Genomic DNA, 16,436 nt, shown 5'->3' with positions numbered 1-16,436 from the left:
AAAAGAAGGAAGCCTGTACAGAATACAAATATTCCAAACATGCATCCTGTTTGCAACAAAGCGCTAAAGTAATACTACAATGTGGCAAAGCAATTCACTTTTTTATCCTGAATACAAAGTGTTATGTTTGAGGCAAATCCAATACAACACAAGGCTAGGGAGTTTTTCAGGATAAAAAAAGAAATGGAATGGAGCCAAGCACAGGCAAAATTCTAGAGGAAAACTTGGTTCAGTCTGCTTTCCACCAGACACTGGGAAAGAATTCACCTTTCAGCAGGACAATAACTTAAAACACAAGGCCAGAAATCTACACTGGAGTTGCTTACCAAGAAGACAGTGAATGTTCCTGAGTGGTCGAGATACAGTTCTGACTTAAATCTGCTTGAAAATCTATGGCAATACTTTAAAATGGCTGTGTAGCAATGATCAATAACCAACTTGACAGAGCTTGAAGAATTTTCAAAAGAATAATGGGCAAATATTGAACAATCCAGGTGTGCAAAGCTCTTGAAGACTGACAGCTGTAATCACTGCCAAAGGTGATTCTAACATGTATTGACTCAGGGGTGTGAATACTTATGTAAATAGATATTTCTGTATTCCATTTTCAATAAATTCAGGCTGTAACACAACATGTGTAATAAGTCGAGGATTATGCATACTTTCTGAAGGCACTGTACATAAAAGAGTACATACATGAATCATATGGATGCACTCTGATGTTGAAACAAGTCTCTGAACACCAAACAAACTCAAAGAATACTCTCCAAAGTTGTGAGTATTACCTGATAATACTGAACAGTGTTTTAGTCTCATGGCTGCATTAAGCACATTTTTTTTAAATGATTCAGTTATGAATATAATCTTGGTTCCCTGATGGAGGGAATGAGACAACACATAAGCCAATGAGCTGAGTGAGTGACAGAAAAGGAACAGTTTGATAAAGGTCTATCTTGTACATCAGCAGTCCTCCTAATGTGGTTCACCTGGTTGGTCTTTATTGCTCCAGGACAGAAAGTTCTGCTCACCATCCATATTGCTTTACTTGAGGTTTAATTGAATACGTGTAATGGATTCTCACTGAAGCATATTTCAATGAACTTCAATAACACTTAACTTGAGCACATTGATTGGCCAAATTCATACTGTAGAGACCACAGCTATCATTGGGTACAGTATATGTAGAGACTGAATGAGAAAGATCCTGACCCCAAATACAGGAGACTTTTTTTTTGTCAGGAGTGAAGTGTTTTTTTTTTTGTTTAAAATGAATAGTACAATTTTTTAAATGTAATATCACACAATATCAAAACAATGTCTTTCAAGTGAAAGATTAAGTTGAATATTAATAAGACTTTAAATGCAAAGAGCAGGATAGATCATTTTGTAAAATGAATATAAAAACCTAAATCAGCAGTTCGTTTCAGGTATAAAAAACATGGCCCTCAAAATGTTCTGATTCTTACCTCAATAGGAACACTTTACAACACTGCTGGAACAAACCTAGATTTTTCATTACAGGTGGTATTCATTTCATTTTCAACTATCATTGGGGATACTTAAGTAACTTACTTTAATGTTGGAATTTGGAGCTGTGAAAAAAATCCAAGTGCCCTGGAAAACAATTGGTAGAGTATGTATTTGTTAACACTAGGGTTACATCATTATTACAATCAACAGATGCAGACAGTCATTTTAGTATACGGGTCTCTGTGATACTTTGTCATTTTGTATGAACTGCACTGCCCGAACTTGTAGCACAGAGGACACCTAGTTGTAAAAAAAAAACGACATCCCTTCTTTACTAACGCAATACAACAGTCTACAAAACCCAGTTTAGTGTCTGTTAACAGAAATGAATAGACATCTTAAATTAAGACACATGAGTTGTAAAATATGCATCCATTGGAAATAAAAGTATTTTTCTTAAATTCACAACCTAGCCTACCAGTAGTTACAATAATTCCAGTAGGTACAAAACAGTAATTGTTAGCATTCTCAAGGGAAATCCCCTTTAAATATACATTTTCTTAGAAAGGATGTATGAAATAAGATGTCCCCCATATTTTCTTGTCCAACAGCACTGATGTGAGATTGGATTTTGTTAAAACAAAATCAATAGCATGTTTACAATAGCGCGTACTTCCATAAACACCGTCAATACGTCTCAAACTGCAGATTCAAGTTTCAGGGAAAGGTGTTTTAACATAATGGAATCTTGAGGTAAGACCACAGTTATCAATACTGGACCTAATCAATGTAAATGCTGAACCCTTACCAGTTTGTGCTGGAGAGGCTCCATCTCTCCCATGTGTAACACTGTAGAGGTAACGGGATGGATAAGTAAGACCGTTCTATAATAAAGACATATAAATATATTGACTGTACTGTTTGTAATGGCATTTCTTCAGAGGAGTTTTTGATGAAAGTGTGTTACCGTGCAAAAACGAATGAACATGTTGAAGTCGGAGCTAATGGACAGAATTAGAAACCCCCTGTCCAGTCACAGGACCAGCCTACTGTGTTGTGCCATTCTGTTGTCTTTGCCATTTGGTACTTCACCAGAAATCCCTTCCGTAACTTTCTGCTCTTCTAAGGCCATTTCCACCACTATGGATCTGTTCATGTAAGACCACTGCAGTGAATCAAAGAACATCTCTTTAATTTTTTAAAAGATACAAAACAATTATTATCACCGCAATAGCTGAGGGATATGAAATAATAGCAAGAATCTGGTTGTTCGTTTTCAATGGAATATACAGTACATGCACGTTTGGATGCTTCTTTATGGGACTTGCAGGGTTCAGAGCGTCTAGATGTGGTTAAAACACAGAGATTAAACGGTTAATGCTCACTGTCGTGCTGAGTCCAAAACCCACAGTCCCAATCACCTGAAACGTCAGATGATTATGTGTGACTTTTGTACGATAATCCCACTGATTACAGCCATTTAATGCAAGGAACCAGTGAGAGAAAACCATACCCAAGAAGAGATACAAAACCAACCAATAGGAATAGAACACCTGGTGCTGCTTTCAAACGGGATCCTGTACTTGGAGACGTTGGCATTAGATGAAGTCGGTAATGTAAAATCCTGTTTATGAGTAAAAAAGGGAGAAACAGAGAGAGAGAGAAACAGAGACGAAGTGGGGAGGCAGGCTGGTTCAACCCAGTAACAGTTTACTTTAGACCAGAGAGCCTGCTCTGCTCTGGGCTGGTACCAAGACGGGCACGGCGCCCATGCGCTCCAGCGTGGCCTGGCTAACGGCGTACGAGTGCGTGTACCCGCCGTGCGATGCCACCGTCACGGGCTTCAGGCTGACCGAGCCATTGCTGCGCACCATGGTGGGCGGGGAGGGGGCGGAGTTGGTGGTGACCACCAGAGTCTTGGGCGGGGGGAGGGTGTGGCTACCATTGGAGTAGGCCTGACATGCCAGGGGGGCGGAGCCCGGCGGCGCCAGTGTCCCGTGTCCTGTGTGAGCTGCATGTCCCCCCGTTTGACCTGTGTGACCCGCCTGCCCCGTAGGGAACGTCTGGCGTGTGTCGCCATTGTAGCGGGTGTAGGAGTTGGTGTCGTAGTTGGGCTTGGGGTTGTGCCAATAGCGGCTGTTGTAGGTGTTGGTGGACGTCAGGGTGTCGTTCTCCGAGGATGAGGCATCGGCGTGAAACGCTTTTACTGACGACGACCTCTTAGGGGGCAGGTCGTCCTCTCTGTAAAGCACAAAGGGCAAGGGGAGGTCACTATAGGGACTACAGAAATTACAGGAGGTTAAAATTCAGTGTTAAGAGGTTTTCATATCCAACCCAATCTCTTAAGTAATACGTCACTCTTTTAAAGTATTTCCATCAATATCATAATATGTGACGTACGTATTTGGTGCTTTTACATTACCAAGTGTGTTGGAACATCCAAATATCATCTTAATATTCAATTAGGTGTCTCTTCCAATTCTGACTGTTTAGTCAATGCCCAATGATGTAATCTGCTGCTTAAATTCCACTGGGTTTTCTTCTTCTTCATGTTTGACTGAGCTGCAAATGAAAATGGACTCAAAATGGACTCATAATTGCAAATATTGGGATCGGTTTAAAAAACGATGTTTTTAAATAGGAAAATCTATCTATTTGTAACACCAGTCTGAGCAGTCAGTGTTCCTTACTGTGAATGTTTCATGGAAAAACATTTTCAAGAAGATTTTGTGTTTGATCTCCACTAACAGTGTTTGGAACGCTCTCTCTTTGCAGATGAAATTTAGTGGACCTGATAGCGATGGAGATATAAAAAGGGATGTGAGACAGTGTATTAAATTAGCATGCAATATGCATGACTAATCTTATTTAGGACTTAGAAATGAATAGTTAAACAGCTAGGGGGCACCTTTTGGAAAATAGAGTTAGAGAACATGTTAAATGTCGGTGGTATACGTGAAGCGGTAACACACACAGACCACATTTCAATTCAGGGACATTATCAACACCCAAATGAGGCAGATGTTATCCCACTAGCTCAGAGCTGAAACATTTCAACAATGATTTATCTTCAAATTGATTTATGAACTCATTTAGGGGAAGAATAGCAGGCCATTTAAACAAGCGATAGAGAATTCACAGTGTTTTGAAATGAAAAATTGGGGTATGATGAAGAAAAGTTGGTGAGTTTGAAGTTTGAACGCCTTAGCAAATGGATAAAACTGACTACAAATGGGTAATCGTACAATTTCAAGGATACAGTATATCTCCGTTTTCAAGATTTATCTACTACATACTCTATCTAGCCTATCAAATGCACGGCACCAGAACAGTTATGGTGAGTTCAGGTTCTAATGTTTAGACTAGTGTGTTGACAGAGATGTATGGGAAACGGAAGAAAGCAGGAAGCCAATGAAAGACCCACCTGATCTCGTTGGGTATCTCCTCCTCCTCATATTTGTTCTTGTTCTTCCAGTAGAAAAGTGTCACCAGCACCAGTAGGGAGCAGATGATGACAGCCAGCACGCCCGTGGCAATGGTGCCAGCTATGAGACCCACACTCTGGGGCTGGGCTGAAGGACCAGGGGAGAAAGAGAGAGAGACTAAGTCATGTTCATTAAGTACAAAACAGAAGAAAATGGACTGAAACGGGGATGAACTTCTCCAATACGAAAGACTTGTTTTCCAATACAAAACGTTTTGCTACGGTGTGCGCACTGATGAACGGGACCCAGATCACAAATGACCGGTCATGCCTCTACAACAGCTACTTTCAATACGGCTCGCTCCTGAACCACAGCACAAACACCTATTCATCTGTGGAATGAAGCCACTCGAGTAAGGCCTGCATTATGACATGAATAAAACATTGAGGAGCTTTGGTTGAATGCCAACCACATGCGTCGTGGTTCTCCAGGACGTAATGATGTACCCCCCCAGGTAAACACTTTGAAAAGAGATGGAGGGGGAGGAAAGCTGTGTTTGTACTGTCTGCATTTTTCATAATGAGTTAAATACACACAGTGGCCACTGTTTATTTGATCAGGTAGCTTTTCGTCTGTATCATCAAAGGTACTTGATAATACAGTACATTGTACTAATATGATAATACAGTACATTGAATATATCTGTCACGTCCTGACCCTAGTAAGATGTCATTTTCTATAGTAGAGTAGGTCAGGGCGTGACAGGGGGTGTTTTGTCTATGTTTTCTATTTCTATGTGTTGTTCTAGTATTCTATTTCTATGTTGGAGGTTTTTGGGATGATCTCCAATTAGAGGTAGCTGGTTCGCATTGTCTCTAATTGGAGATCATATTTATGTTGGGGTGTTTTCTAGTGTTTTTGTGGGCAGTTGCTTTCTGTTTAGTTGTATCCTGTGTAGCCTTCAGTACCTAACAGAACTGTGAGCTGATTGTTTTCTCTTTGTTATTTTCTTTAGTGCTCTGAGTTTAAATAAAAAATAATTATGAGCACTCAACACGCTGCGCCTTGGTCCCCTCTATACGACAGCCGTTACAATATCCATGGATGCAAATGGTTCTATTATGCTACCATAGTGAATTGGGGGAAAAGATTGAAGTGGACTGAAGTGTGATTTAATTTGGCTGTATGTCTATTAGGATGTTTGAATTTGACCATACTATCTGTACCATAAAACCTATGTTACCTGTACCATTGTGCTTTTATCAGGAAATGATTTGTTTGAGTTTTAAAAACCACAAAAACGTATATTAATACTAGCCATTTCCACTATGAGGGCCATTTTAGTCAGTCTGTTGTCCTACAACTCAGAGAGAATAGTACAGTGGCAGGTGTTTAATCATACATGCTGCAACATACACTGGGAGAATGATGCTTTCATTGTTTAAGGCTGAACAGATGGCTGAGTGGCGATAAAGATTTTATAGGATCACCCTCCTGATCTAACAGTGGGTCCCCTCCCTGACAAACAGACAGCCTCCGAGCCTCTGTCAGAGCACTCACCACAGCCACAGTCGCCCCGCCAGTGACAACCGGTGACATGCCATTTACTCCTTTAAACAATCACAAACCCCAAACGAGCCACTCACTAAAGTTGTCACTGGTGTCAGTGACTGTCTACTCAAAGGCGGGGTCAGGCGAGTGCAGTCGCAGCATACTAACTCAGGTGACAGTGTTACTACCTACTGGCAGGGGTGGAATTGGGAGAGGGGGAGCGTTGGGAACAACGTTTTCCTAGAGTAGCTGAATGCTGGGACTAAAAACAAACAAAACATAACTAATATAAAATATACTGTCTGAAATGTATGTAGTATGTATAAGCTGGAAGTAGAAGCCAATTTATTGTGTATTTATGTCTATTCAAAGGATTTACCATTGATACATTCCAAGAGTGTTTATTTTATTCAGAATGGTACTGCACAAAGCTGTACTTATGTCATCATTATGTTGGGTACTTACGTGCCACAACCTGCAGGCTGAGTAGACAGGTGCTCTTGGCGATGGCGTTGGAGGCTGTACACTGGTACAGACCAGAAGTACTGGTACTGATGTTCCTCAGTGTTACGGTCCCTTGCATCTGGTCTGGGGTTTAAACACAAACCATGCCAGTCTGGGGTTAAAACATCACTGTTGAACACCATCCACAACCCCAGAACAAATAGACAAGACACAAAAACATCTCATTAAAATGCATTGGGATTAAATATGCATGAAATTCCTTTAGGACTAATGATTAATGTAAATATTTGCTTGTAAAGTGTTCCAAAACATTCATAAATTACTTACATAATTGAAATAACCAAAATAATTTCAAATCATTTAGGCTGTTGAAATAATTGTTGAGCAAAGCTTATTCAGCATTATGCAGATATGTTACTTCAAGTAACAGTATTATTCAACTTGCTTTAGGATATGGTACTGTAACTTGGACTACTGGCAAAAACCCAATAGAGGGTGCCAAATCAGTTACTGTAAAACGGCTGGTGTATATTTTGTACATTATACAGTACCTTGCTGATATAAACCCGGTTACAGTGCCATCGTTCATACGTCTGATACTTTATGGAGTATTACGTTATATTACACCACTGCCTTTAAGAAAAGGCTACCACAAGAGCATGGAACAAACCACATAAGCACTAAATCCAGATTACTGGTCTAGATTTCACCAGTACCCTCTTCTCTGCAACATGGGCTGTTTTGCAGACAGATATTATGGTGGCAGTGTTGGTGCAGTTGATATCTACTGTGTAAAACAACAAAGACCGACAGGAGCAGGAGAAATTAAGGAAACCTAAGCCGATTGGTCCTTGTGGAGGGTAGCCTTGTGTTGAAGTGAGCAGTAGTGTAGTACAGTAAGAATCACACTGTGCTGTGATGACACAGCTGGAGAGAGAGAGAGGAGAGGCCAATGCACGGCTCACACACACACACACACACACAACTGGGTCCGCATTAAATAAAACACTTCTCAGAGTCGGAGTGCTGATCTAGGATCAGTTTGCATTGTAGATCATAATGAATAAAATGACAGGAACTCGTGACCAGCTCCTACTCTGAGATGCTTTGTGAATGCAGGCCCTGAACTGGACCAGGGTGGGTGGTGGCACTCTGAGGGGCAGAGTTGGGGGCGGGCGGGCTGAGCCACGATTACGTTACCAAAGATACTTGTTGATTTACCAGCGAAGGTGGGGCAAAAGGGCACGCCCACGGCCAGGGGTTTAATACCTTGCATGGCGGTGTGGGGCAGCTTGGGCAGTGACTCCAGCTTCTCCCAGGCGTAGGTGGGCGTGGGAATCCCCTCCTCGCTGCTGCACATCAGCATGATGTCAGCGCCCACATCCAGTGTGCCCTGGATACGGCATGCGGGCACCGAGGGGGGCACTGGAGAGACAGGAGGGAGAGAGAGGGGTATGGTTAGTACCTTATCGATCAGCACAGACAGATCCTAGCCTCCTACATTTTACATTACATTTTAGTAATTTAATAGATTCTCTTATCCAAAGCAGGTCTTGTTTTTATAGCATACACATACAGAACTGTGGTGTCCCAACATGCTATAAGAATCATCTTTAAAACCAGCTTAGGAGACTCATTAGTCAAAATAAAAGCTATATATGCATAGTATGCAACTCCTTAATTGTAATTCTAATGCCGCAGTGAGTGTTTTACCCAGCACGGTGAGGCCAATGACCCCGATGTTACGCCCCCCTCTGTCGGGGAGGTTGTTGACCAGGCACTGGTAGGTCCCCGTGTCTGACAGCTGGGTGTTGTTGATGAAGATAGAGGCACTTGTGCTGGGCATGGTGGCCACAAAACCCACCCGGCCATTTAAGTGGTTGGCTAGACTGAACACTTGGCCACCTTGGTAGATGATCACCTGAGATGAGAAAGACAAAAAGGCAGAGATTCACTCACGCCGTTTCTATGGAATATCATTAGTTTGACCTAACGAAGAGCCCTATGGATCGATATGTTGGTCATTAGGTGGTGATTAGGAACGTACAGTGTGCAGGTCTTTCTGTTCTTTTTCTAGGATGTGCCAAAGACCTACTTCTATTTCTATGGAACATCAGTCGTTTCCTGTCACTGTACATCCAGGTGTGACTTTAGGAAACTGTGGCCAACTGTGTCCATCCTGGGTCAGCAGGGGGAAATGCATTACCTTGATGTCAATTGATGCACAAACAAAATGTCTGAATTGTTGGATCTTGAGGAAATAAACGGAATGACAGTATCTTAAATCTGAATGGAAAAACAATCATTGCTTTTTTATTTAACAAGGCAAGTCAGTTAAGAACAAAATCTTATTTATAATGACGGCCTACACCGGCCAAACCTGGGCCAATTATGTTCCTCCTTATGGGACTCCCAATCCCGGCCAGTTGTGATACAGCCTGGAATGGAACCAGGGTGTCTGTAGTGACGCCTCTAGCACTGAGATGAAGTGCCTTAGACCGCTGCTCCACTCGGGAGCCCAAGTAATGTAATCGTATAAAGTTTAAAAAGCCTTTCTCTGGTACACACTGGAGATAAGTCAACAAGTAATGTTTAATTAAGTTAATTAAAATGCAATACCTCATCCCAGCGTTAAATAAAACCAAACAACAGAGAATCAACAGCCAGGCAAGTGAGTGCATGAGGTTTCTGGACATTAAAGAGTGCAGGTGCAACAAACTTTCACAAGAGGGCGACATAGTGTTGCAGTATAAACTGAAGCATCATTTGACAGCTGAAAGGATGGAAGGTGGTCCATCCATGTATAACATGGCTGTTCTTGGATGATAATACACAGAATATGATCATTTCAAAATGTTCTGAACTATAAATGTATTTTACATTACAGCAAGCATGAATTTATGAGCAACTTCCATGCACAGCTTAGTGGTCAACATACTGTTACAATGATACACAACAAGGAACTAAAACACCAAACTATGGTAACTATGGTAATAATATGAAGAAGCCTAACGCCATTGACATGATCAATTCATCAGCAATGCAATTTCTCTTCAGAAAAGTGATGCCAAAGTGGAAAAACATCCCGAAAAATATAAGTACTATTGAAATGAAACCTCGTGTTGATTTGAGCTCTTCCGAGCTGCATGTTTGAGAGTCGGGGATGTTCAAAAGCTTTTTGTTGCTTTGAACTCTGATAGAAGCAGCCATTTGTGCGCACCTTCTAAATAAAAAAAAACACCTAACCCTTCAGCCAGGCACACAAAAGCATGCTGGGGAATCAGGGAGGCTATTCAGCGTTGTTTGAAAGAAACCCCATTGAACTGTTCTGTTCAAAGAACCCAGGGAGCCAGGGAGCCACAGAACCGTCTCAGTAGGGCTGATGTTCTCCCCTCTCCCTTCCTCCCTCCATCTCTCCCTCCACACTGCTGCTTTACTGCATGTAAATTGCGGAGCCGAAATTTCCTGAGCGCTGTACGCTTTGTCCTCTTATGTGCAGATGAATAGGCAGCCCTTCAGCTGTGATGAGACCCAAACGCACCCGCAACCGCAGCAGCCACTGTGTATCTATGTGTGTGTGCGTGCGTGAGATCACCCTTCACTCTCGTGTGACCTCATTGGTGACCTAACGCATAGCCAGGAAAAGAGGTCATGGACAGTGTGCAGATGGCGGTGATCCCTAGTAAGAACTGGCCTGGCCCCAAAGACCATGTCCACTGCCATATCCCTCTGCCTTCCCATCCCGTCTACCAGCCTGTAAACCACTGAACAACCCCCCTCCCAACACTCATCAGCCATGACATGGGTTGTATTTATTAGGGCACAACGTAAAGCAAAACATTGCAAAAAGTTAAAAACAAGCGTTTCTTATTGGGCAAGTTCAGATAGTTTCAGCCCATTTTTTTCCGTTTCATGCCTAGTGAATAGGACCCTGGTCTGGATCATCTCCTATACTTCCTGTAACACCTAGCATCAGGATACAGCAGTGTTTTATTAGGGAGTCAAGAAGAATGGACAGATTCATTTCCAAGGCTCTACACACCAGGCCTCACCATCTGCACGCTTTCTGCATTAAAGCGTCAATCAGCAGTTGAAACGTCAACAAAGCGTTCTCCCCACCACTGTTTCGTTAAAAAGCTGAGGGATGGGGTTGGAGAAATGTAACCACTCTGAAATTCATAGACAGATCTATGGACACAAGTACTGACCATCAATGCTATCAAATGTATAGTTTAAACCATATTTTGAGGCTATACTGACTTTTTTTACATTTACTCTGTTTTATAAACATTGGAATAAAAACTGCTTCTATTTTGGGTCCTGATGGGATACGACAGTTGAACTAAGCTCATGAGGCATTAATAAGTGATATTCTTCAAGAATCAAATGGGTACATATCAGTCCAACAATGTATGTAGCGACTGCAGATTGCCCGTTTAATCTGAGCCTAAACATGGAAGATTAGAGTAAACAAACAGAAGAATTAGAAGAGCTCTCTTTACGAAGTGAGCAGAGGCATCACATCGTCAGTCAGCCTAAAATGTTGATGGTTTATGAGTGTCGAGTGTTTTAATCTAGAGCTGGGTGAACTAAACTCTCAACAACGTATTTCTATCTTATTTATAACCTCAGGGATGGTCTAAAAGATACCAAATACACGAAGCAGTCAGAGAGAGTCTGCACTAGTAAACAAACAAGTATGCATAGGCCTATGTCTGGTAAGTGAGGAAGAGTTAGTGTGCATTGTAAAGGCTGCCTTTCATTCCATAGTCCCAACATTAGAATGTTGACGTCCAAAAGACTCCCGTGGTTCTTTTAGAAAGACAAATCCTATAAATGAATATAAATCATATCATTTTTATATCATCTAAAAATCATGGAATGGAATACTGTGATCAAACTTAACACGTGACAAACCGTAGGACTTTAAATGACTGTACGCTTTTCATTGTAGTCTGTTTTCTACCAGGAATAATGTATGTGTCATAAACTTACATTTATGAGATCATTTCAGAAATTATGCATGGTGTATGGCTCGAAACATAATCATTCATGACAGCCATTTCCTACAGTGACCTTGTGCTGTCGCAACACTGGCAGCGGTGTACATTCAAACCACTGTGAACTTTTCAGACAGCCCACCAGACAACATGAAGAAGCAGTACTAGCACGCTTGTAATAGAAGTTTCTCCATGTTTCAAACATTTACTGAACTCTTGCACAGGCACAAAATGCTGGTATGGATTACGGCAATACCTTATATTACTGGGACTATTCCAATATAACTCTTAGCGAACAACTTCTGTAACTAACCTTTAATAAGCATGGCAACTACAGACAATGACACAGTTCTTACCGATGTTAATTCTGTTTTGCAAGAAAATACAAAAAAGTTAGATCTTAAGTTAGAGTTAAGAGGTAAGCATATTAGGTCATTATTGTATGTATTTACTAGCTTGTTACCGGGTAAATATTCTACTGGTATTGACTCAAAACATACTGTATCTATTGCAACGTGTGGCGAATTTCACATGCTTGTGCTGCACTCAAACTACTTTGCCCAAGTTGATGAGTGTAGGTGTCTTCAATACTTTACTGTACCTATACTGTAGCTCTGATGAGGTGTTGTCGTGCTAGCCTAGAGCTGACTGTGTCTTCTTCCTGTTGTAGTGGTGCCTGAAAGCCTGAGGTGGCGCGCGCACACACACACACACACACACACACACACACACACACACACCACATCTGTACTCCACTGAGACTACATCACCAAATGAATGTGGTGGAATAATTCCTTCCTGCTAGAATCATCCAGACACAATGTTTCCCGAGCCTCGCCGTTTACACCAAAAGGGTGCTCAGACAGGCATGAAGGAGGTTAAGACAGCCGATGGCTCTACGTTAGCAAATCACTCTCCATCTGTGCATTTTGACTGTGTCAAAACAGCCTCTGTGTACATACCTGTGCAGTGCAACCTTGTGTGTAGGTGTGGTGTGTGAGCATGGTGCGTGTGTGTGAACATTTGGATAAGATTGGATTTTTTTCAGCTGCATGCACCTCTATGTATGTTTTCCTGAGTGTGGTTACTGTGTGTGTGTCATGTAAGTGTGTTTATTACTTCTCATTGTATGTATGTATGCATGCATGCATGTATGTATGTATGTATGTATGTGTGTGTGTTTTCACGCATATGTGTGCTTGACTGCCTGTTTGTGTGTGTGTGTGTGTGTGTGTGTGTGTGTGCGCCTGTGTGTGTGTGTGGTGTGAACAGCTGCTCCAGGTTAATTAGTGCAGAAAATTATTACGTTATGTGGATGAGGTTAAACGTGTTGGAGGCAGGTGAGGTTGTGACGCCTGCAGCTGCAGATGAGAGGAAATCAGACCGAATCAAAGGGCCAGGAGAAACCTGCGTGCTTTGTTTCATGGCCTTACAACACAACAGCGACCTTCTTTGGGCATGCAGGAGCAGCCGCTTACATCCGGTTCTGGCTCGGCTATAGATAAAGTCTGCACATGCGTCATATTCACACGGATTAGTCTGGTGGGCCAAGCGTGTGTTGTAAGTGCCGTACGCCACGCTGAAAACACTTCAATACCCAGGGGCCTGGCACAGATGCGTGCGGTGTGATTATTGTCCGAAGTGCGACTGATGTGGGTCACATGGGAATACAGTACAGTATATTCACAAATCCTCATTGAGGTGACCAGTCTGGCCCGTCAATAACGTTGTGTTGAGAGATTTTGTTGGTTAAGGAGAGGGCGTAGATGTATGGATCTGTGGAGAGGGATGTGATGGTGGTGTATGGGCCGGTAACCTTGTCTGAGACCTTTAGACTTTCAACAGCTAATGCCTAGGTTTTAGCTCAGAGGGTTAACACGGTTTCGAGGCACACAGACTACACAGATCATATACACATGTTTAGAGGAGGGTTACCTGTTCGGGCTGGTTGGCATTGGACAGCGGGATGACCATCCAGATAATGTTGAGGTTGTTGAGAGCAGCGCTGGTGGAGAAGGAGCAGGGCAAGATGGCCGCCTGGCCGCGGGCTACCTGGATGCTGCTCTGGGTCACTGTGACATCCAACGCCCTCACGCTCACTACAGAGAAAAACATACAGAGAGATTTAGTGGGTGGATAGAAACATTTCCCGTAAACATTTACTGTGGATAGAGACATTCTCTATATCTGAAATATTTAACAGAAAGTCATACTCGAAAGCATTTAAATGCTTTTGATATAGCCTAAAATTAAGGTTAACTCATTTAGACTAAATTATCACTGAAATCCCTGCTCTTGGAGTTATTGGTGAATCGTGGGCAGAAAGTAGGGCTGCATGATGTTCTCCACTCTCCCTTCAAGAATGTGTTTCTCAAATCTCCTATGGTTGAAGAGTAGAGTTCCAGCATATTGTACCTCTAAATGGATATGCAGTATATTTCAAACCAAAAGGTCACGTTTAATCTAATGGTACAAAGTCATACCCAACCCCATCTCAACATTTCCATCTGCACAGCAAAATAAACACAAAGTAATATCGAAGCTACTCTTTTGAACTGTTCTCCACAGCTAAACATCTTAATTTGAAATATCACATTAAAATATTTACTAACTAAATACATACAAGAAAAGCAAGAATACTAATGACTACATCATGTGTACTGTTCCCATCCCTCTATAGGCCAACAAAGCGTCAATACAGGACTAAGATTGAATCATACTACACCAGCTCCGACGCTCGTCGGATGTGGCAGGGCGTGCAAATTATTACGGACTACAAAGGGAAGCACAGCCACGAGCTGCCCAGTCATACGAGCCTACCAGACAAGCTAAACAACTTCAATGCTCGCTTCGAGGCAAGCAACACTGAAGCATGCATGAGAGGATCAGCTGTTCCGGATGACTGTGTGATCATGCTCTCGGTAGCCAGGCTTGTAAGTAAGCATTTCACTTTAAGGTCTACAGCTGTTGTATTCGGCGCATGTGACAAATAACATTTGAATTGATTTGATTTGAATAAGACCTTTAAACAGGTCAATATTCACAAGGCGGATTACCAGGATGTGTACTCCGAGCATGCGCTGACCAACTGGCAAGTGTCTTCACTGACAAGTTCAACCTGTCCCTGACTGAGTCTGTAATACCAACATGTTTCAAGCAGACCATCATAGTCCCTGTGCCCAAGAACACCAAGGTAATCTGCCTAAATCACTACCAACCGGTAGCACTCACGTCTGTAGCCATGAAGGGCTTTGAAAGGCTGGTCATAGCTCACATCAACACTTTTATCCCAGAAACCTTAGACCCCCTCCAATTTGCATACCACCCCAACAGATCCACAGATGTTGCAATCTCTATTGCACTCCACACTGCACTCCACACTGCCCTTCCCACCTGGACAAAAGGAACACCTGGGGGGAAAAAAATATTTGATCCCCTGCTGATTTTGTACGTTTACACACTGACAAAGAAAGGATCAGTCTATAATTTTAATGGTAGGTTTATTTGAACAGTGAGAGACAGAATAACAACAAAAATATCCAGAAAAACGCATGCCAGAAATGTTAAATTGATTTGCATTTTAATGAGTGAAATAAGTATTTGGCCCCCTCTCATCCAGAAAGATTTCTGGCTCCCAGGTGTCTTTTATACAGGTAACAAGCTGAGATTAGGAGCACACTCTTAAAGGGAGTGCTCCTAACTGCAGCTTGTTACCTGTAAAAAAGACACCTGTCCACAGAAGCAATCAATCAATCAGATTACAAACTCTCCACCATGGCCAAGACCAAAGAGCTCTCCAAGGATGTCAGGGACAAGATTGTAGACCTACACAAGGCTGGAATGGGCTACAAAACCATCGCCAAGCAGCTTGGTGAGAAGGTGACAACATTTGGTGCGATTATTCGCAAATGGAAGAAACACAAAAGAACTGTCAATATCCCTCGGCCTGGGGCTCCATGCAAGATCTTACCTCGTGGAGTTGCAATAATCATGAGAAGGGTGAGGAATCAGCCCAGAACTACACGGGAGGATCTTGTCAATGATCTCAAGGTAGCTGGGACCATAGTCACCAAGAAAACAATTGGTAACACACCACGCCGTGAAGGACTGAAATCCTGCAGCGCCCGCAAGGTCCCCCTGCTCAAGAAAGCACATATACAGGCCCGTCTGAAGTTTGCCAATGAACATCTGAATGACTCAGAGGACAACTGGTGAAAGTGTTGTGGTCAGATGAGACCAAAATGGAGCTCTTTGACATCAACTCAACTCGCCGTGTTTGGAGGAGGAGGAATGCTGCCTATGACCCCAAGAACACCATCTCCACCGTCAAACATGGAGGTGGAAACATTATGCTTTGGGGGTGTTTTTCTGCTAAGGGGACAGGACAACTTCACCGCATCAAAGGGACGATGGACAGGGCCATGTACCGTCAAATCTTGGGTCAGAACCTCCTTCCCTCAGCCAGGGCATTGAAAATGGGTCGTGGATGGGTATTCCAGCATGACAATGAACTAAAACACACGGC

At 42.4% G+C, this 16,436-nt stretch overlaps 1 protein-coding gene across 2 annotated transcripts in view; it reads right to left on the bottom strand.

The window, feature by feature from the left end:
• Window positions 1-1,036: 1,036 nt before the first annotated feature.
• LOC106580804 (immunoglobulin superfamily member 11) overlaps window positions 1,037-16,436 on the bottom strand; it is a 97,804-nt gene continuing 82,404 nt past the window's right edge. For both annotated transcript variants that reach the window (XM_014162254.2, XM_014162255.2), the window contains 6 exons: window positions 13,847-14,010; window positions 8,625-8,832; window positions 8,181-8,336; window positions 6,912-7,034; window positions 4,895-5,042; window positions 1,037-3,711 (listed from right to left, as the gene is read on the bottom strand). In XM_014162254.2, the coding sequence (XP_014017729.1) occupies window positions 3,186-3,711; window positions 4,895-5,042; window positions 6,912-7,034; window positions 8,181-8,336; window positions 8,625-8,832; window positions 13,847-14,010 (1,325 nt within the window). In that variant the 3' untranslated portion in view covers window positions 1,037-3,185. The remainder of the gene's footprint in view (window positions 3,712-4,894; window positions 5,043-6,911; window positions 7,035-8,180; window positions 8,337-8,624; window positions 8,833-13,846; window positions 14,011-16,436) is intronic.

This window comes from Salmo salar, chromosome ssa20, assembly GCF_905237065.1.
Source record: "Salmo salar chromosome ssa20, Ssal_v3.1, whole genome shotgun sequence".
Lineage (NCBI taxonomy): Eukaryota > Metazoa > Chordata > Actinopteri > Salmoniformes > Salmonidae > Salmo > Salmo salar.
Note: the sequence above shows the minus strand (reverse complement) of the source record. Positions and strands in the feature narration are given on the sequence as shown.